This window comes from Heterodontus francisci, chromosome 25 (genome assembly GCF_036365525.1).
Source record: "Heterodontus francisci isolate sHetFra1 chromosome 25, sHetFra1.hap1, whole genome shotgun sequence".
Lineage (NCBI taxonomy): Eukaryota > Metazoa > Chordata > Chondrichthyes > Heterodontiformes > Heterodontidae > Heterodontus > Heterodontus francisci.
Genome location: NC_090395.1, coordinates 58,309,093 through 58,329,816, shown reverse-complemented (window position 1 = coordinate 58,329,816; position 20,724 = coordinate 58,309,093). Strand labels below are relative to the sequence as shown.

The 20,724-nt window shown below is 40.5% G+C and overlaps 1 protein-coding gene across 3 annotated transcripts in view; it reads left to right on the top strand.

The window, feature by feature from the left end:
- LOC137383889 (6-phosphofructo-2-kinase/fructose-2,6-bisphosphatase 2-like) overlaps positions 1–13,862 on the top strand; it is a 105,759-nt gene extending 91,897 nt beyond the window's left edge. Inside the window, exons 14-15 of one of the 3 annotated variants that reach the window (XR_010977481.1) lie at positions 4,286–4,362; positions 10,135–13,862. Coding sequence is in view for 1 of the 3 variants with exons in the window: in XM_068057257.1 (XP_067913358.1) it covers positions 10,135–10,194 (60 nt within the window). In the remaining 2 variants the exon portion in view is untranslated. The remainder of the gene's footprint in view (positions 1–4,285; positions 4,363–10,134) is intronic. The other 2 variants (XR_010977482.1, XM_068057257.1) reach the window with 2 other exon arrangements.
- Positions 13,863–20,724: the final 6,862 nt, after the last annotated feature.

Below are 20,724 nucleotides of genomic sequence, written 5' to 3'. Positions count from 1 at the left end.
CCATGGCATACAAGGCTACGGGCCAAGTGTAGGAATATTGGATTAGAATAGTTGGGTGCTGTATGGCTGGCACAGTCACGATGGGCCGAAGGGCCTGTTTCTGCGCTGTATAATTCTGTGACTCTATGACTATGAACGCAAGCTTAAGGAGCAGCAACTGATCTTTTGATTAGGCACTCTACATTGAGTTCAGTAACTTAGAGCATGACTGGCCTTTTAATATTTTTTTTTCCAATGTGCCTGCTTTTCTTCTGGTCAGAGCTGCTCATTGTTCTGCTATTAACAGTCTCTTTGGACTAATGCTTTGTCTTCCACCATAAACATTAACACACGCTTTGCCTTTGTCCCAGGACATTTTGTTGTTTAATCTCTCCTGCCCTATAAGAAACCTTCCCCTTTACTCTCTTCTCCACCACCCTTCCCTTCACTTGCTTAAAACCTAATTCTTTTCTAACCTTTGCCAGTTCTGATGAAAGATCAAAGACCTGCAACGTTAACTTTGCTTCTTTCTCCATAGATGCTGCCAGACCTGTTGAGTACAACCAGCACTTTTTGTTTTTGTTTCAGATTTCCAGCATCTGCAGTATTTTTCTTTTATCCTAGCTTGTCTAACCTTTGCTGTTACGACAACCCGCCCATTCCAGGTATTAGTCTAGTAAAACGTCTCTGAACTGTTCCAACACATTTACATCCTTCCTTAAATAAGGAGACCAGTACTGTACACAGTACTCCAGATGTGGTCTCACCAATGCCCTGTATAACTGAAGCCCTGTATAACCTCCTTACTTTTGTATTCAATTCCCCTCACAATAAATGATATTCTATTAGCTTTCCTAATTACTTGCTGTACCTGCATGCTAACCTTTTGCAATTCATGCACTAGGCCACCCAGATTCCTCTGCATCTCAGAGTTCTGCAATCTCTCACCATTTAGATAATATGCTTTTTCATTCTTCCTGCCAAAATGGACAATTTCACATTTTCCCACATTGTACTCCATTTGCTGGATCTTTGCCCACTCACTTAACCTATCTATATCCCTTTGTGGCCTCCTTATGTCCTCTTCACAACTTACTTCCCTACTTATCTTTGTGTCATCAGCAAATTTAGCAACCATACCTTGGGGCCCATTATCCAAGTCATTTATAAAATTGTAAAAAGGCCCCAGCACTGATCCCCTGTGGCACACCACTCGTTACATCTTGTCAACTAGAAAATGACCCATTTGTGCCCACTCTTTTGTTTCCTGTTCGCTAGCCAATCTTCTATCCACGCCAATATGTTATCCCCTACACCATGAACTTTTATTTTCCGCAATAACCTTTGATGTGGCAGCTTATCAGATGCCTTCTGGAAATCTAAGTACAGTACATCGACCGGTTCCCCTTTCTCCACAGCACATGTTACATTTTCAAAGAACTCCAATAAATTGGTCAAACATGATTTCCCTTTCACAAAACCATGTTAACTCTGCCTGATTACCTTGAATTTTTCTAAGTACCCTGCAATAATGTCTTTAATAATAGCTCCCTAAGACAGATGTTAAGCTAACTGGCCTGTAGTTTCCTGCTTTCTGTCTCCCTCACTTTTTGAATGAAGGAGTTACATTGGCTATTTTCCAATTTCAGAAGATTGGCTTCCAAAAACCACGACTATCTTCCTTTGTGCTAGATATGACTCCAGCAAATAGTGTTTTGTCCTTGATTTCCATTGGCTTCAGTTTTACAAGGGCTTCTTAATGCCACACACATTCAGATGCTTCCTTGATATTAAGGGCAGTCATGCTCACCTCTAGAATTCAGCTGTTTTTTGTCAGCTGGAAACATTTACAGGTCTTTCCAACAGGAAGTGTTTTGCTTGCTGTGATGCTCCCCAGATTATTTCTGAAATGAGCCTTGGGTGAGTATAAGTCCGACAAGGCTTATATCTACTGTACTATTTTCCTTAATTCAAAGTAAGCTGTTCCTTTTTTGATCATCAAGTGATCCTTCTGTGTTTCAAACGCATGCTACTTTTTGGGCTGGTTCCAGATCAGATTCTATTCGGTTAGAATGTTATTTTCTTGTTTGATAGCTTTGTGCTCTGGCTGTCCTTTATTGTATTGAGAGTCTGAACTTTGTTCACTGTTTGGTGTTATTTCATTTCAGTATCTCACGAAATGATTTTATCGGCCTCATGATCTGTAGGAAAAGTCCCCCTTTTGTTTGGCTTACTTGCTTCCATCTTAGAACTATTGAAATGAACTGCACAATAGGAGGACATTTCACGTTTATCTGTCTGTGCTGACTCTTCACCAGAGCAATCCAAAACTATTCTCGCTATCCTGTCATCTGCTCAAAATCATAACTTTCTCTGCTTCAAATATGCTGCTTTTCCCCTAAAAGATGAAATGGTTTCTGCCTTAATTATTCTTGTGGCAAAACATATCCTGCTGTAACAAGTCTCTGCACAAAGAAATGTCTCCTTATTCTTTTATCATTTTAAATTGATGTTCCCTCAACACTGTCCCCTAATCACCCATCAAAACCCTTTGTAATTTTAAATCTCTTCAGCCTTCTTGCCCCAGTGAAAACAATCCCAGTATTTTACATGTCTTCTCATAACTATACTTACTCATCCCCAGTAACATTGTGGTAAATCTGTGCTGTATGATCTCTGTGGTGCTGCTGCCCTTTCTAGAATGGGGTGCCCAAAACTGTACATAGTGTTTAAACCATTGCTTATACAAATTTATCATTACTTGTTTACTCTTCTGTTCTATGCCCTATTTATGAAACCCAAAATGATACTGGCTTTTTTAAAGGCTTAACTTACCTGCTGTCGTGAAATAATGTGCCTAGAAATTGGATTGCGCCGCACCTGTTTTACAGGAGTAAAACAGATGTCTAAGGATTCAATATGTTGTGTAGTGTGAGCCTGCTCATTCCACAGCAGAAGTGTGCCACAAGCCATATCGGTATAAGCAACAAGAGTGTGTACCTGAAACGGGTGTTAGTTCCTTTGCATATGCAAATTGGGGGTTCATTTGCTGTTTGAAGCCCTCTTTGCAAAATTAATTTGCAATTGACTGCGGTCAGTACTTCCAGGTGCACATTAAAGGGGATCACTGGAAGCTGTGTGGCTTATTGTGGAGCTGGGCGATGCGGATTGTACCTGCCGCTGTTGGCCACAGCCTCGGGACATTCCAAAGTGCTTGCCGGCAATGAATTACTTTTGATGGTCACTATTGTAATGTAGGGATATTAATTGTAATGTAATGTACTCTGTATTAAATTTCAGTTGCAACATGTCCACCTACTCAGCTCTCCTGACTTTGTCTTTTACAGTCCATCACTCAACTTGCCAACCCTATACTCTTGTATTTTCAGCACAATTTGATATTTTGCTTCTTAAGCCCAAGCCAAATTAATAGATATAATCTTGAGAACAGAAGTGGAGCCAGCACTGATCCCTGGGATGTTTATTCAATTCTACCAACTTCTGCCGGGCCTCCACAAAGTATAGTTACACACTGCTGGAGCTCATCAGAAGCTTCCATCTTTATTTATCTTCCTCCATGAGCTAACAGCATCAGATCTGCTCCTGATCTCTGATCTGATGAAGTGTTGCACATTGTGGAGAGCTAAGGGTTAATAATCAAGCTTCTTTGCATCTTGAAGCAACAGGCTAAGATACACAGGATGGCTTGGAAGTGTCAGAGATTGTCTTCTGCTTTTCATGTCTGTGTGTTATGTACAAAAATAACTTGTGCAAGGAAATGTGACAGTAATTATGTCAACCGTGAGTGATTAAGGTATAACTTTAGTGTCTAGAGTAATAAACATAGGTAGAGGAATCTATTAACTACAGTATAGAAAGATAATCGTTAATTAAAGCTACTCTTCACGAAATTCAAGAACAGTTAAATCAGGAACACTTGCTTGATAGGAGTATCTTTGAAGTAAGCAACTAGAACAGTTTATTTAAATAGACTGTCTCCAAAGCATTTAGAACAGATCCATCATGAGGTATTATCAGTGAAATCTCACTGATGTAGGCAAAATAAGATGTATAAAGGAGATGGTTTTCTCCAGTTCTTTGGACAGCTGAAAGATTGAACTAGAAACTTGAAAGTCAATTTGTCTATTTAGGTATCAATAAAGCCTGTTCTATATAATACACGTCAAGTGTCTTGTATTTGCTTGAAGTGTGTCATTGTGAACCACAGTAGGAGTTTGACTAACAGTTCAACATTAACATGAAGAAAAGACCCAACCATGCTAATTGCACAACTTCTTTTTAGCAGATGCTTTGTTGAGAGACCATGATCATTTACCTTTCAAGAAGCACTAGATAAAGGTTAGAAGAACCTAGAAGAACCAGGTAATTACAGGCCGGTGAGTCTAACATCAGTGGTAGGGAAATTATCGGGGAAAAATTGAGAGACAGGATTAATCTCCACTTGGAGAGGCAGGGATTAATCAGGGATAGTCAGCATAGATTTGTCGGGGGCAGATCATGTCTAACAAATTTGGTTGACTTTTTCGAGGAAGTGACTAGAGGTGTAGATGAGGGTAAAGCAGTTGATCTAGTATACGTGGACTTCAGTAAGGCTTTTGATCAGGTCCCACATGGGAGATCGGTTAAGAAAGTAAAAGCCCATGGGATCCAAGGTAATTTGGCAAATTGGATTCAAAATTGGCTTAGTGGCAGGAGGCAGAGGGTGATGGTAGGGATAAAAACAAGAAATGCTGGAGCCACTCAGCAGGTCTGGCAGCATCTGTGGAAAGAGAAGCAGAGTTAACGTTTTGAGTCAGTGACCCTTTTTCGGAACTGATGGTAGGGGTTTTTTTTGTGAATGGAGGCCTGTGACCAGTGGTGTACCGCAGGCATCGGTGCTGGGACCCTTGCTGTTTGTAGTGTACATTAATGATTTAGACGTGAATATAGGAGGTATGATCAGTAAGTTCGCAGACAACACGAAAATTGGTGGTGTCGTAAATATTGAGGAGGAAAGCCTTAGATTACAGGACGATATACTTGGGCTGGTAAGATGGGCGAAGCAGTGCAAATGGAGTTTAATCCTGAGAAGTGTGAGGTGATGCACTTTGGGAGGTCTAACAAGGCAATGGAATATACAGGATGGTAGGACCCTAGGAAGTACAGAAGGTCAGAGGGACCTTGGTGTGCTTGTCCATAGATCACTGAAGGCAGCAGCACAGGTAGATAAGGTGGTTAGGAAGGCATTTGGGATACTTGCCTTTATTAGCTGAGGCGTAGAATATAAGAGCAGGGAGGTTATGATGGAGCTGTATAAAATGCTGGTATGGCCACAGCTGGAGTACTGTATACAGTTCTGGTCATCACACTATAGGAAGGATGTGATTGCACTGGAGAGGGTGCAGAGGAGATTCACCAGGATGTTGCCTGGGCTGGCGCATTTCAGTTATGAAGAGAGACTGGATAGGCTGGGGAGGTTTTCCATCGAGCGGAGAAGGCTGATGGGGACCTGATTGAGGTATACAAAATTGTGAGGGGCATTAATAGGATAGATGGGAAGAAACTTTTTCCCTGAGCAGAGAGGTCAATAACTAGGGGGCATAGATTTAAGGTAAGGGGCAGGAGGTTTAGAGGGGAGTTGAGGAATTTTTTCACCTAGAGGGTGGTTGGAATCTGGAACGCACTGCCTGAAGAGGTGGTCGAGGCAGGAACACTCACCACATTCAAGAAGTATTTAGATGAGCACTTGAAACGCCATAACGTACAAGACTACGAGCCAAGTGCAGGGAAAATGGGATTAGTTAGGTTGGCGCAGGCACGTTGGGCCAAAGGGCATGTTTCTGTGCTGTAAAACTCTGACACTATGACTCGATGACACTAAGATTGGTTAGTATTACCTAAGCTAAACAGACGGTTTGCAAAGCTGAAAGCGCAATGAAATGTTTTGTGATTGGGCCAAACATCCCCAAAACCTTCTGAGGCCAAGATACCAGTATTGACTGAACAACAATATCTGTCCCAACAGACAATGTCCATCTGAAGACTTTCTACTGATTATCTGTGCTCCTGAGTCTGTTCTGCAGATTACACCAATTGTGGTTGAAGCCCAGAATGTTGTTTCTACAGTTGGATATCAACAGCTAATGCCTCAATGTCAGCCAGTGCATGGTCAGCATTATTGTCACTTAAGGCCATCAGTATTTCATTTGTTTCAACCAAGACTCTATCCCAAGACAAGGCACTGGTTGAATTTGAGTAATCAATTGTCGGGACCGATTGCTGGCTAATGGCACATTAATTGTGAAAAGAAACAAAAGCAGCTTAGAAGGTAGCAATTCTAGCACATCCTCAGAGCAAACTGCACTCCCATCTGCTTTGAATGTTCATGGTCAGTAAGGATAGTTTCATTAATCTATATCCAGCCCAAACTCTTGCAAATATCTGCTTCAGTTGATATCTTGTGGTACAGGCTCAACATCCATCCTGAGTGTGACTCTAATCTGGAGTTATAAAAGTCTGACAGGGAGATTGGTACTATAGCTCATCTTCAATCTACTGAAGAGTTCCAGAGTTACTGCAATGAATTCGCTGACAATTTTCATTTGTCCCAAAGTAGACTATTTGAGAAGTAGCATATAAACCAAAACTCTCTTGTGCTCTTTAATAAAAAAAAAAGGAAATTAAGCATGGTGGCCTGTTTGATGAAGCCAAGAATGCTGGACAAAGTACCAGTCATTGTCCCATAAGGCTTTCCAAGTTTCTTTTTGAGACACAAGACCCCTGATCTTAACACCCCACAAAATTAGCATAACACACTGTTAATACTTGTTGATGTGAAAGTTTGAATATGCTTAGCAGCGTAACCTAGCTATGGCTCCTTGCAGGGACATCTGATATATTTAAGATATAGTAAAAGGACCTCAGGATGAGGCTGTAATTGTGACGAGATATAGCAGCAATGTTTCCTCTAAGCTGCGCAGCCATGCAGCAATCGGGAGTATGCCGCGCAGGGAATAACAGGCCGCGCACAATTAACGTTCCCTATAAGATTCAGCTGTGCGCCAATCTTAAAAGGATCTTTCAATGCAACAAGCCAGCCATACACAGCAAACAGAAGTTAGAGGGAACATTGGAAGGTTTAAAAAAAAATCCAAAACTTTGTGGATAATCAGGATGTCATCCACCTCTGACAAAATGAAACATTGGATGTGATCATTGTAGAATAGTAGCGGGCAATTGAATTGTTCTTGTAACTGAGACAGTTAGTGCCCTTGGATAGGAACATAGGAGCAGGAGTAGGTCATTCAGCCCATCGAGCCTCCTGCACCATTCAATATGATCATGGCTGATGTTACAGCCAGGTGAAGAAGGTGTCTCGGGGTCCCTCTCAGCCTTCACCTGATCTTGCCCGAACAGGGTTTAATTTTTAAAACACCGTGTTTTTAGCTCCCCCTTGGTGAATCCTTGTTCACTGCTTTCCAATTACAAGGCAAAGAAACCAGCACAAACAGGTTTTCTTGGGTTTAAAGAAGAAAAGTTGAAATTTATTAAACTTGAACTTAAACTCTAATTCGGTTGACTCCTACAGATACACGATGTGCCCATGCCAGCATGAATATGCGATACACGCATGCAAATACAGACAGAAAAAAAAAAGATAAAATAGTTTGTTTTGTGGGCGGCACAGTGGCGCAGCAGCGCCTCAGCTCCAGCGACCCGGGTTCAGTTCTGGGTACTGCCTGTGCGGAGTTTTCAAGTTCTCCCTGTGTCTGCGTGGGTTTCCTCCGGGTGCTCTGGTTTCCTCCCACCTACAAAAGACTTGCAGGTTGATAGGTAAATTGGCCATTGTAAGTTGCCCCTAGTGTAGGTAAGTGGTAGGAGAATGGTGGGGATGTGGTAGAGAATATGGGATTAATGTCGGATTAGTATAAATGGGTGGTTGTTGGTCGGCACAGACTCGGTGAGCCGAAGGGCCTGTTTCAGTGCTGTATCTCTAAATAAATAAAATAAACGTGGATTATTTTGAGGCAATATCTGAAGAGTTGTTACAGTTCTTTGAGCTCACTATAGAGTTCTTGATTGTAGCTAGATCTTGCTTCTCGTTGGGGCCCAGTATTCTTCTTAAACCTGTTCGCCATAGGGGACTTTTCTGTCTTGAGGTTCATGTGTCTTCAGTGGAGTCAGAGGCTTGTGAGAAAGAGATGGGAGCAGACGGGAGAGATCTTTTCCATCCAGGAGCAAACAGTCTTTGAGTTCAAACTCTCTGGGCCTAGTTCAAATGACCCTGGAGCAGCCAGTTAGTCATGTGACCAGCTGGTCTAACCGGTCCTGGATTGTATCACCTTAGCAGTCTCTTGAATGCTCCTCTCGCACACAATACCTGGTGATCAAGGTCCATTGTGGGTTGAATGTGTCGGGGAATGGTCCTATTTATTACAATTAGAATAAGTAGAATAACTTACCAGTTACTCACCAAACAGCTTCTTCCCCTGTATCAAAGTAAGGGCCAGCTACTGGAGACTAAAAAGAAAGGAGCATCTCACTCACCGAACTTCCATTTTACACTCTGTGCACTGAAAGCAGCACTCACTGCTGATCAAACTGCACTGAGGAAGCCCTGCTTTTATAGTTTTTGAAAAACAACTGATTCAAGTTTCTGAAAACCAGTTTAAGCCAGCCACCTAAGTAACTAAGCTACAGCTGCTCCCAGAGAGCTTGAATACCCCTGTTTTAACTTCTTTTAACTTAGAGTAATTTTTAGTTAACTGCTAAGTTGAAGAAAAAAATAGACTTTAGATAGAAATTAACCCTTAAAACTACCAGACTCAGCAGCTCTCAGTGCAGAATGGAACAGACTGCTCGGTCAAACCATTTAATTCAAATACAAGCATCTTGTGAGCCAAGAGAACAGGAATGAACCATCCTCTGAGCTAGTTGCCCAACCTGAATGTTACCAACGGTTTCTGATTTTGTTATAGATTTCCAGTATCCACAGCATTTTGTCTTTTGTTAATGATGCATGTTTGACAGCTGTATTTGTGCCATTTCTAATCCTGTAAATGGCTGATCACCTAATCTAGATATGAGGGATGCAGTTTTTAATGTCCCTTAGTTCTGCATTATCTCAAAGAAATATGAAGCTAAATCTTGAGTCGTGAAGACGGCAGTCAATCAGAAGCCATCAGGGGTATCGGACGCTAAGCTAGTAGATAGTCACGCAAAATAAGCAACCACATTTCAGAGGTCAGTTTGCGTTCAGAGTTATTGTAGGAAAAGCATTTTTTGTTACTTTTTGATACTTCAAAGATGATATGAAAGTTTATCGCTGCACTGATTGCTGTTCTTTTACCTGTTTAATATTTGCGAAGTTTGTCAAGTGACATAACCTGAACTCTGTAAAATGTGTATTCTTCCAATTACTGAGGATGTGATGCATTTCAGGCGGCCAGAGTACAGTTATCAGGGTTCTTTGTTTGACCCCTGGGCCTTGCTATATTTACCTAGATATTGGCCAGCTCAAGGTGCACCCTGTAGTTTATAGGATTCATGAGAGCCGATGATGGGAGTGACCTGTGATGATGAAGCCAAGAAAATATGTGGTACCAAAACCTAAGTCCCTAAAGCCAAGTAGTATTTTTCTTGGATTTGAGGGGGCAATAAAGAAGCAGCAAGAACTCTTTAAAAACTTGAATCAACTTACTGCATCACTCCAACAGTAACATCAGATTACTGTCACCTCCTGCAAGCATCAGTCTTCAAGGACAAATGCCACCGATGTGATTTGTGCAGTGGGGAGAAAATTCTGTTGGGTATGTGGGTGAACAAGATCATCCAGGAAAGTTTCCCCCTACAATTTGAATGGGGGCTTCCTTAGATTAAAGGATTATGTACTAAATATGTTTCTACTAGGGTTGTTCTAAATTTAGATTTGAACACTTTGCTGCATTCCAAAGAACTACAGGGAAAAACACAAGATTCTGTTTCTGTTACTTAGCTGTCCATGAAAGAAAGGAAACTGCTATATATAATTGATATTTTTGCAGAACCTGTCAGGAAATATCACTGAGTGTGTTCTTCACCGAATGAATGAAGGTTTTTGGCTTTGAATTTGGTCAGCATTATATTATCTATTAATTCTCTTTTCTTCTTCCACAGAATGTTTCATTAAGTCGCACACGGGAAGAAGCTCTGAGTACTGTCCCACATAATAAGTAATTGGAATCTTTTCAATGAATCACTCAACTGTTTAGAATTATGTTTATTTGGGCCCACTGAAATTGATTGTAATATTTTAATGAAGAGCAATCTAAGAGTATTTTCTGGAACTATAAGGTCATAAAATCATTTGAGATCTGCTTTTGTGTAATTTGCTCAATCTTGCAACCATACAACCTAAAATACATATTTTACATCTTGTAATATAAAGAAATTCACTCCTATTTCAGTTGATAACTGGAAACTAACTGGCTGAAAAAGATATGTGATTGAGTAATAATATTACTCATCTGCAGGCTGAATGAAGAACAATTTTAAAAGTAATTGCAGTCATTTAACATTTAATCATGGCAATCTAGTAGACACTGCCTGATGAACAGATGAAATATGAAAAATATTTTCACCAATGGATTGCCTAATTGTGTCACTTGTGAATTATGAAGTCAGTTTAGAGGTGAAAATATTCATGTACTTCATGCATATCATAATGTTTGTCACATTAATAAAATGTATTTTTTACATTTTTTTATTCACATGCATTCGTCACTGTGACAGTGATTTGACTGTTGCAATTTAAATATTTTTAACCCTTATTTATTTCCCTGTAAATTTTTAACTTGTTTAGTGAACCATGAAATGTTTCACTTCCACCAGAGTATGATCTTGTGTGTTAAACAGGCTCAGTTTATATACTTGTATTTTAAAACATTTTCAAAGTAATATGATGATCAGGCCCTGTTCTCATAGCATTTGTTTTACTGAGGATCTAGTGTAAAACAGCAGCTTTGCCAAATACAAGCCTCACAGAAGAATTTAGTGAAATTGCACACTCTGCATTATATTGGGCTGCTTATGCAGCCAGACATTTTCCCTATTTTTAAACAAAAATGACACTTGAACACTAATTTGGAAAGCTTTACTGAGGTCCTAACTTAGTTTTTTTAATAAACTATGTTTTTCCTCCCCTGAAGTAAAGCAATTGCTGTCTAACAGGCCTTAATCCTGTCTTACTATTTATAATATCTTATATTTGTTAAAAGGACAATCAATTTTCCAATAAAAATTGAAACAAGGTGGTCTTTTGCAGTGTAGTAGAAAGTTACTATTTTGTTAGCACTGTACTGGTCTGAATTGCTTTGTTTTATTTCCGTTCTATTTGTATTCCAAACTATTTGTTTTTGTCTGTTGCAATGGTAATTTTAATCTGGCTGGAACACCATCTAGCAATACAGTGAGTTGCATCAGGGAAGCCACAACCAACAAGAAGGGGGCCTCAGTCTGTAACACAAATATTTGGGTTTAAACAAAGTGACTTCTGGACCACATGACCACAAATTTCAGCTGTGCTTAAGTTTTTAACCACTTTATTAAGGGGACTTGAGAGGTTTTAATAATGCAGCTGAAAACATAGTGGACTGTCTGTTAAATATTAAGCAATCATTGGTTTTCAATTAACAGTTGCAATCAACTCTCAGTAGGAACTTAAGGATTAATAAAATACTGATCAAGAATTCATCATCTTGAGTTTCATTCCTGGCTTAAGTGGAGCTTCAGACCTTATTTGTACTACAGTAAAACCGGTACATTACAGACACCTCAGGGACTGGCATCAAGTTTCCTTTATTTGCAGGTGTCCTTATTTTCAAGATGACCGTTTTATGTACTGTAAATATTTTTCAATAGAATGTGGAGTTCTTTATCTAGCATTCATAGCAGCAGAGAAACTGTTCTATCTCTGGGATAGAGCCATGCAAGTATTGAATCCCCAAGAATAGTTTCTCTGTACTATCATGCTGGGTAAAGAGCTTCCAATTCAACAAAAGCCATTTCTTTACAAAACTCATTGCCACTTTGCGCAAACTGGCATACACCGACCTCGAGAATTTGGGGACAGTAAGGAAGCAAGAGCACCAGTGTTCCTGACTCAATGAAATTTCCAGATACAGCAGCCTTGTGACAGGGTCCATCCAATGTTTTAAGTTGTACAAGCATTTCATGCATTGATTGCAGTCCCTAGTTTGTAACTTAGAGTGTCTGTGGTTTCAGAATGACTCTTGTATATTTTATCATGTATATTATTTGGGGGTCTCAATAAGTGTCTGTTTTTTGCAGGTGTCCTTTTTTTGGAAGAGTCAATTTATTCAGGTTTCACTGTAGTTTGTTTTAATGAGTTTTAACTACATACAGTGGCATTGTTAAATGATAACTTATCTCAAGCCATCTTACCTGCAGTCAGTTCAAAACTTTATGAAGTGATAAACTTGACATTGCCTCCAATAAAATTATTGCTACTCAGTCTTTAGTTTTGGAACACTTTTTAAAGTGGGACAAAGTATTGCCATTCTGTGAAGGGAGTGCAAATTAAACCCACTTGGGAGAAAAAAAATTAATTCATATCCGTCCGCAATTTTTTTTGTATTTCATGTATTTTTGTCCTCAAAGCAGAGTGAAAAAGCAGAACTTATTCAGATTAGCTTGGTAACCACGCCCAAAACAATTTCAATGCTTTTGTCAACTTTATTTTTAATTGCCTACATCCCCAGACTCTTTAACTGGGTGAACTGTTACTTCACTCTGAATTACAATCTTTGTGCTGTTTCACAGGGCAGCCAATGGGTTATTCTACCATTATTTGGATAATTTTTCTAAATTCCTACAATCTGCAGCTGAACTAGGAACTGGCACAATTCACAGTGCTGGAGATTTGCAGTAGAATCCTGCAAAGCTCTTAACATTCACCAAGATTTTATTTTGCTTGATTCATTATTATGTGATGGGCAGGATACATGCTTGAATCAGGTACATGCTGTTGAGATTCAAGGCTGGAATTTTGCCTATTATATGGTTTGAAGTTAAGATCACTATCAGAGATTGGCTTAAGCACTGTGCTGCTAAATCTCAAGAATTTGCCTCCTTTGTTCTTGACAATTGTATTTATATTTTGTTCCTCACCAAGCTAATCAGAACAAACTTGAGTTCATACCACTGGCTGTTACAGCTCATGCGTGAGACGTATTTGATGCTACCATCCAGTTATGTAACCAGAGGTGTCAAAAGTAAATTGAGTTTACAAAAATACTAAGTCTGTTTATAGTGCACAGACTGACCTATTTACTGAGAGAAAAGAAAGCCCAGCATGTCTAAACGCACAGTGTACAGGATCCCAAAGTAAATGTATTGTGTAAACTACTATCAAAGTTGTAAATTTAATATTGACATTTAGAAATGTAACAGTGAAAAAATCCATCTTTGTGGTTTTAGAAACCTGTGTCTAAGGATTATTTTGAATTATTGGGTATGTTAAATGATAATTTCATTGTCCAGAAAGGTGAACTAATTTCAAAGGAGAAAGCTCATCCAGGAGAAGTACTGTATTACCATTTGCACAAAGCAGTGAAAAAAAGTCTTTATGTACAGAAAACTGTCCATTTTTAAATTACTATATGATTAAATATTTTATCTTTGTACCTTGTAACGGGAGAATCTGTGGGCCATTGGTTAAATAGAATAACTCAAGTTTATGGACAATTATAAATGTGCTTTTTACTCTTTATTAAAAATATTGCCTGATTTCTGTGTGTATAAATCTCAAGAGAACTTGAACTCATTCAAAAAAATAAAATTTTCTCCTGTATAAAATGAACTACACCTTGACATTCATTGGGTTATATACCACCTACCCAAACACATTGTACTTTTTTTCCGTTATGTCTTTGCACATTACTCCATTATGACTGCACTACCTCCACTGTGATGAATCCAATTAAATAGCACATATAATTGAAAACCATGAAGGTTATTGTTCCCTTATTTCATACCTTTTAATATACAGTTTCTCAAATAGGCAAATACAGTTTCGACTGATGGGAAATAAAGGAGTGCGAACATTGTGGAACACATCTGCAAGTTATTTTCTGCCTCTGCCCATACTAGATCTGCCCAAAAAAAGGTAGCGGGTAAATCCTAGGCTTAGAAATAATCACCTTACTCCAGTCTACAGAGAATTAGATCAGAAAAACAAACTTGTTGCTAATATATCATTATCTTTTAGCATTGTTTTAGGAAGCAGTATTTTTGAAATAGAGCTGTTAGTTGCAAAACTGAGGACATAAATGATCAGGAATGTAAATTGTCCAGGTTTGATATGAACTGAAAGATGATGTATGTGTTGCTGTCTCAGTGTTACTTCCATACCACACAAGAACATTAAATCCATAATAGGCGATGACATTGGCCAAGGGCTTATTTCATTATTTAATAGCAAAAATATTGAGAGTATCTGTCATACCAAATCTGTAAAATACAAGAAAGGCAGTCCCTGGGGTCAATTACAAGTTATATACTGTTGGTGGGGAAGGTTGCAGACTGCTTTAGAGCCATAAATTTGCAAACACCTGTCAGACTGTAAACTGCCTTCACCAGCAATAGCTAAAGACTGATTGATTTCAGGCTTATTTATCGACATTGGACTTTATAGTCTGAAAGGCAGGGGCAACTGAAACATCGCTCCATTTTTGTAGTGGGATAATGCATTATAAAGTATCCTGCTTTAGTCTTTGTAGCATAGCATAATGTACCCTTTTCATGGCACCAAGATTGTTCTTGCTACAGTTCCAAATGCCATCCACTTTTTGAATGCTTCCTCTATTGTTTCCATCATGGATTGCACTCAGGTGACTCCTCTTCTACTTGCCAAGGTGTAGTTGGTGCATCAGCAGCATTGGCTCCTCTTCCTACCCCTGCATCTTCACCTCCAAAGTTTCTTCCTCATCTGCATAATAACAATGGATAGATTTAGCTATGGACATTGGGTTAGTTTGTATATGTATGGTGATGAGACACAGCTCTACTTCATTACATCCTTTGACTCCACAAAACTGCCAATGGACATTGTCATAGCAAATTCAAATCATCCTTCAACTAAACATTTGGAAGACCAAAGTCAGCAGTTTTGCTCTCCACCATAAACTCCACATTCCCTCCCCAGCCATTCACTCAATCTGAACCATGAAAGGAGAATGCCCTTTAAGTTAACTAAAACTTGTCATCAACAGTGTGTTTAGGCTTAAAGATGTCCAAGAAAATGGAATCAGTAATTAAAGTGACTGCTGGGAAATCAAAAACAATTAAGAACATGAATGTTTCTGAATCCAGTTAAGTCTTAGTGGCTTGTGTATGTAAATAAAAATATTCCTTATGAGTGATAGAAGGACCTCTGGAAGGCACATGCTGGAGATAGTCATAAGGCATAACATATTTATGTTCTACTAATTTGTTATAGCTCATTGAACAAAAGGGACAGCATCATGGATACAAAATTGGTTGAGTGACAGGAAACAGAGAATAGTGGTTAATAGATATTTTTCGGGCTGGAGGAAAGTTTTTAGTGGAGTTCCTCAGGAGTCAATGTTGGGACCTTTGTTCTTCCTGATGTATATTAATGACCTAGACCTTGGTGGACAGGGCACAATTTCAAAATTTGCAGTTGATACAAAACTTGGAACAATTGTGAACTGTGAGGCGGACAGTGTAGAACTTCAAAAGGACATAGACAAGTTGGTGGAATGGGCAGACAAATGGCAGATGAAGTTCAATGCTTAGAAATGTGAAGTGATTCATTTTGATAGGAAGAACATGGAGAGACAATATAACATAAAGGGTACAACTCTAAAGGAGGTGCAGGAACAGAGGGACCTGGGTGGATATGTGCATATGTCATTGAAGATGGCAGGACAGGTTGAGAGAGCAGTTAATAAAGCATACAGTATCCTAGGATTTATTAGTAGGGGCATAGAGTATTAGAGAAAGGAGGTTATGTTGAACTTGTATAAGACACTAGTTCAGCCTCAGCTGGAGTATTGCATCCAGTTCTGGGTGCCACACTTTAGGTAAAATATGAAGTCATTGGAGAGAGTACAGAAAAGATTCATAAGAATTGTTCCAGGGATGAGGAACTTCAGTTATGAAGACAGATTGGAGAAGTTAGGACAGTTTTCCTTGGAGAAGAGAAGGCTGAGAGGAGATTTGATAGAGGTATTCAAAATCATGAGGGATCTAGACAGGGTGGATAGGGAGAAACTGTTCCCACTCATGAAAGGATTGAGGATGAGAGGGCACAAATTTAAAGTGATCAGCAAAAGAAGCTAAAGCAGCATGAGAAAAAGCTTTTTCATGCAAAAAGTGGTTAGGATCTGGAATGCGCTGCCTGAGAGTGTGGTGGAGGCAGGTTCAATCGAGGCATTCAACAGGGAATTAGATTGTTATCTGAAAAGGAAGAATGTGCAGGATTACGGGGAGAAGGCGGGGGAATAACATTAGGCGAATTGCTCATTCGGAGAGCTGGTGCGGACATGAGGGGCCGAATAGCCTCCTTCTGCACTAACAATTCTGTGAAGGAGCTAGAAAATAAAAGTGTGACTTTGTATGCCTAAATTATTCAACATGATTGACACCAAAAGTGGTGAAACCTCTTAATGTATCACCCAGATTGGTCAATGGACTGGACAGAGGTATTAGATGCAGACTCTCTGTTTAGTACAAGAAAGTTCTCTTAGTTCTTATTAGATGTAGATTCTCTATGTCCTCTTCAGCCTTCTTCTGTAGAACTCTTACCTAGCATATGCAGAAGGGTGCCTTTACAAGGGTTAAAGTATAATCAGAACAAAGAGGTTCTTGAAGTCAGATTGTTTGCCTCTTTAGCCAGAGGTAAGCATGTCACATAATTATATAAACTGTCTGAGATTGAGGGAAGGGAAAGTTAAGCCAGTGAGACTCAGTCGCTACTACAAAAAGTTGATTCACTTGGAGAAAAGCATCTGAATGGAATAGATGAACTCTATTTAGTGGAGAGGTTATCAACTCAACATTTCAAAAGCTAACTCCACCAACACAAGGGAGGAGGAGGATCAACACAATCATACTACTTATCAGGGCAAGGTCATATAAGATGAGGAAACATTGATAATCTCCTCCACATAGTCTACTTGTTAGATTAGTGACTAGCTATCCAATGCTATTAACTTGTCAGCTATCTAAGGCGCTCATGCTAAACTAATTACACCAATTGACACCGTGGCATAGTGGTGCAGTGGTTAGCATCGCAGCCTCACAGCTCCAGCAATTCGGGTTTGATTCTGGGTACTACCTGTGTGGAGTTTGCAAGTTCTCCCTGTGACTGCGTGGGTTTCCACCGGGTGCTCTGGTTTCCTCCCACAGCCAAAGACTTGCAGGTTGATAGGTAAATTGGCCATTGTAAATATCCCCTAGTATAGATAGGTGGTAGGAGAATTGAGGGAAGGTGGGGATGTGAGAGGGAACATGGGATTAATGTAGGATTAGTATAAATGGGTGGTTGATGGTCAGCACAGACTCGGTGGGTCGAAGGGCCTGTTTCAGTGCTGTATCTCTAAATTAAAAAAAAAATAAATGCAGTAGGCTCATCTGATTTCAACTTTAATGAAACTGCAATCAGTAAATGCTGAGTTACCGCAATACAATGAACAGCCTTTACAGCCTCTGTTGCTGGTTTCATTAAGAAGTTATTAGTTACTTGTTATTTAGGTTGCTAAGTAACCATTAACCATTTATATTTACTAATTATCTGTATATTGCATGTTGAAATAATGGTGATCGTGATGTTGTAGTTAATAGAGCATGACTTGTCTGATTTCTTGTTGATTTGGGAAGTAAGGGCTAATTCATTCACTCGCTGGCTTGTGGATATGCTAATTGAGGGTTGGTAAGATTAACGTATTCGATCTGAACTGCATGATGGAAGACAGTTTGGTGAACCAAACTTAAGCATTGTACACTGCTAGACTTAAGCTGGCCATTACACCCTTCAAGAGGTGTTACTATGAAGGGTTAGGGATTCATCTGGTTCCTCGACACATTTGTCGGCTTAACTAAACTTCCAACAGGAATTTCCCCACGGGCTTTGGGGCCCCAGCATCAAAATCAAATGGAGGTCAGAAGCCTGCACTGTATGAGTAACAGTGATTTTTCCCCAAATTGGCCAATTAATGCCTGGGGGTGGGGGGCTCACAATCTAATTAAAGTGGGCAGTTTCTCAAAACTGGAGGTCCAGCAGCAGGCCCTCCAGTACTGAAGAAGTAGTAGGCTGCCTTTTCAAGTATGAGAGAGAGCGCGAGAGTGCCTTAAGATGGAAGAACCCTCCACCTTTTTTTAAACTTCAAAATAAAAAAAAATGCTCTTAGCAGCCAGGACATTATTGTGGAGGGGAACCCCTCCACAGGGTAGCCTGCAACTGCAGCCAGGCAGGCAAGGAGGAGCTCAAAGCCTGCCTGGAGCATTGTTCCCCCAGGCTGTCACAATGAGGTTGTCTCCAGGCACTTGGCTGTTCCCTGATGCCTCAGGAGGCCTGAAGGCCAACTGGAAAATTCCAGTCAGCCTCTAGCCAAAGGCCTTTAAAAGAGCCTTAACCTGCTACTTGCCAGCGGGTAGCCCTGCCTGCTCAGGATGGGATGGTGTTGGCAAACCGAAATGCCAGCCAGCGGTGTGAAATTCTGTGCTTGCTGCACCCCCCCACCCCACCCCCTCCCATTCAGGGCCTAAAAATCCAGACCCTAGTGTTCTCATAACCAAGCCATACAAAATCTTGGCATCTTGTAGAAGTAATAAAATCAGATAAAACATTGGTTACAGATCCATTAATGTCTAAGTAATGCTGCTGCAAATTACATTAAACTCTCCAGAGTTTGAGCACACATTAATTGCACTGTTCATGTACATGCGGTGATGTGTTGATGTTGAATGGTGACGAGCCATAGTACTGTGTGAGTCTGCAATGGCTTCTCTTCTCCCACAGTGTTGCCTCTGAAGTCCCCCTACCCAATTTCTCATCTGAATGCTGCCCCTTGGCGACATCATCTGAAAACAACATCTGGAATGATTACTGGTAAGGAGAGCTGACTGCCTTGCCTGGAGCCTGAAACAAGTGGTGCCTGAAGCGCCTTACTGCCTGGAGTTTGGGGCCTGGGGCCTAAAGTTGCTGCTGCTTGGATCCTGGTACCTTTGGCTGTGCTTTGTTTTGTAGATAACCTCAATTGTAATTCATAATGTTGTAGATTTCTGCTTTAATCATTAACCCCAATTGTGATTTGTAGTAGCGTTGCTAGAAAATCAATCTTTGTGCTTAAATTGTGGATTGATTGCTGCTTCAACCACAGCAGTGCAACTATTAGGAAGCCACGAATCACTATTGTGATTAAAGCAACAATTAATCCACAATCAGCTTATGTGTAGCACTACAAATGACAAGCAAACAACTGATCCACTGTACCATGGATTACTATTGAGGTTAAAATGCAACTGCTGGTTGGTATCCTTCAATCTATGAAGGATGATGGACATGCAGCCAACAATCCATTTAGATGGGCTGTCTTCTCTCGGTGCACCTTTGTTGATGGCTGCGATGGCCAATTCTTGAGAGGCAGGTTCTGCCACAAGTGCTGCACGTGAAGATGCCAAGTGACGCTGTGAGTCATTGTTTTTGACGTTGGTGCCTGTTGCCAAGCTCCTGTAGAAACCGATCATTGTGGTAGTGCACACCAGTCCACAGGATGTGTCACCAGTTCCCTCTTTTGACAGCTAGGTGACTCCCAAGTGCGATAGTCGACATTTAGGGCCTTCCCATCCCTGTTGCAAGCATCCTTGAAGCGGAGCTTTTGGCGCCCCACTGGTCGTCTGGCCCTGGCTATCTCACCATACCGAAGATCCTTGGGTATGTGACCGTCTTCCATCCTGCAGACATGTCCCACCCACCGATGCTGCCTCTGTTTGATTACTGCCAAAGCACTTGGGCGTTCTGCCTTTGAGAGGACTGCCACATTTGTGATTTTTCCTGCCAGGATATACCCATAATACGCCTTAGACAGCGAAGATGGGTATACAAAATTATGAGGGGCATAGATGAGTAGACAGGAAGAAACCTTTTCCCTTAGCGGAGGTGTCAATAACCAGGGGACATAGATTTAAGGTAAGGGGCAGGAGGTTTAGAGGGGATTTGAGGGAAAATATTTTCACCCACAGGGTAGTTGGAATCTGGAAGACGCTGCCCAAAGAGATGGTAGAGGCAGGAACCCTCACAAAATTTAAGAAGTATTTAGATGAGTACCTGAAACGCCATAGCATACAAGGCTATGGGCCAAGTGCTGGAAAATAAGATTAGAATAGATAGGTGCTTGATGGCTGGTACAGACACGATGGGCCGAAGGGCCTGTTTCTGTGCTGTATAACTTGACTCAGATTTGTTTTCTGGTAGCTGTGAGTCACAGCCATGTAGCAAAGTGCTGAGAACACAGAACTTATAAACCATCAGCTTGGTCCTAAGGGCCAACTTGGTGTTATCCCATATGCATTTTGCATGTCTGCCAAAGGTGGTAGATGCTTTCCCTATGCATGTATCAAGCTCTGCATATAGGAACAGATTGTCACCCGTGGACCCAAGGTAGCAGAATTTGCTAACAACTTCCAGTGGGGTGTTATGTAGTGTGATCAGGGGCAGAGATA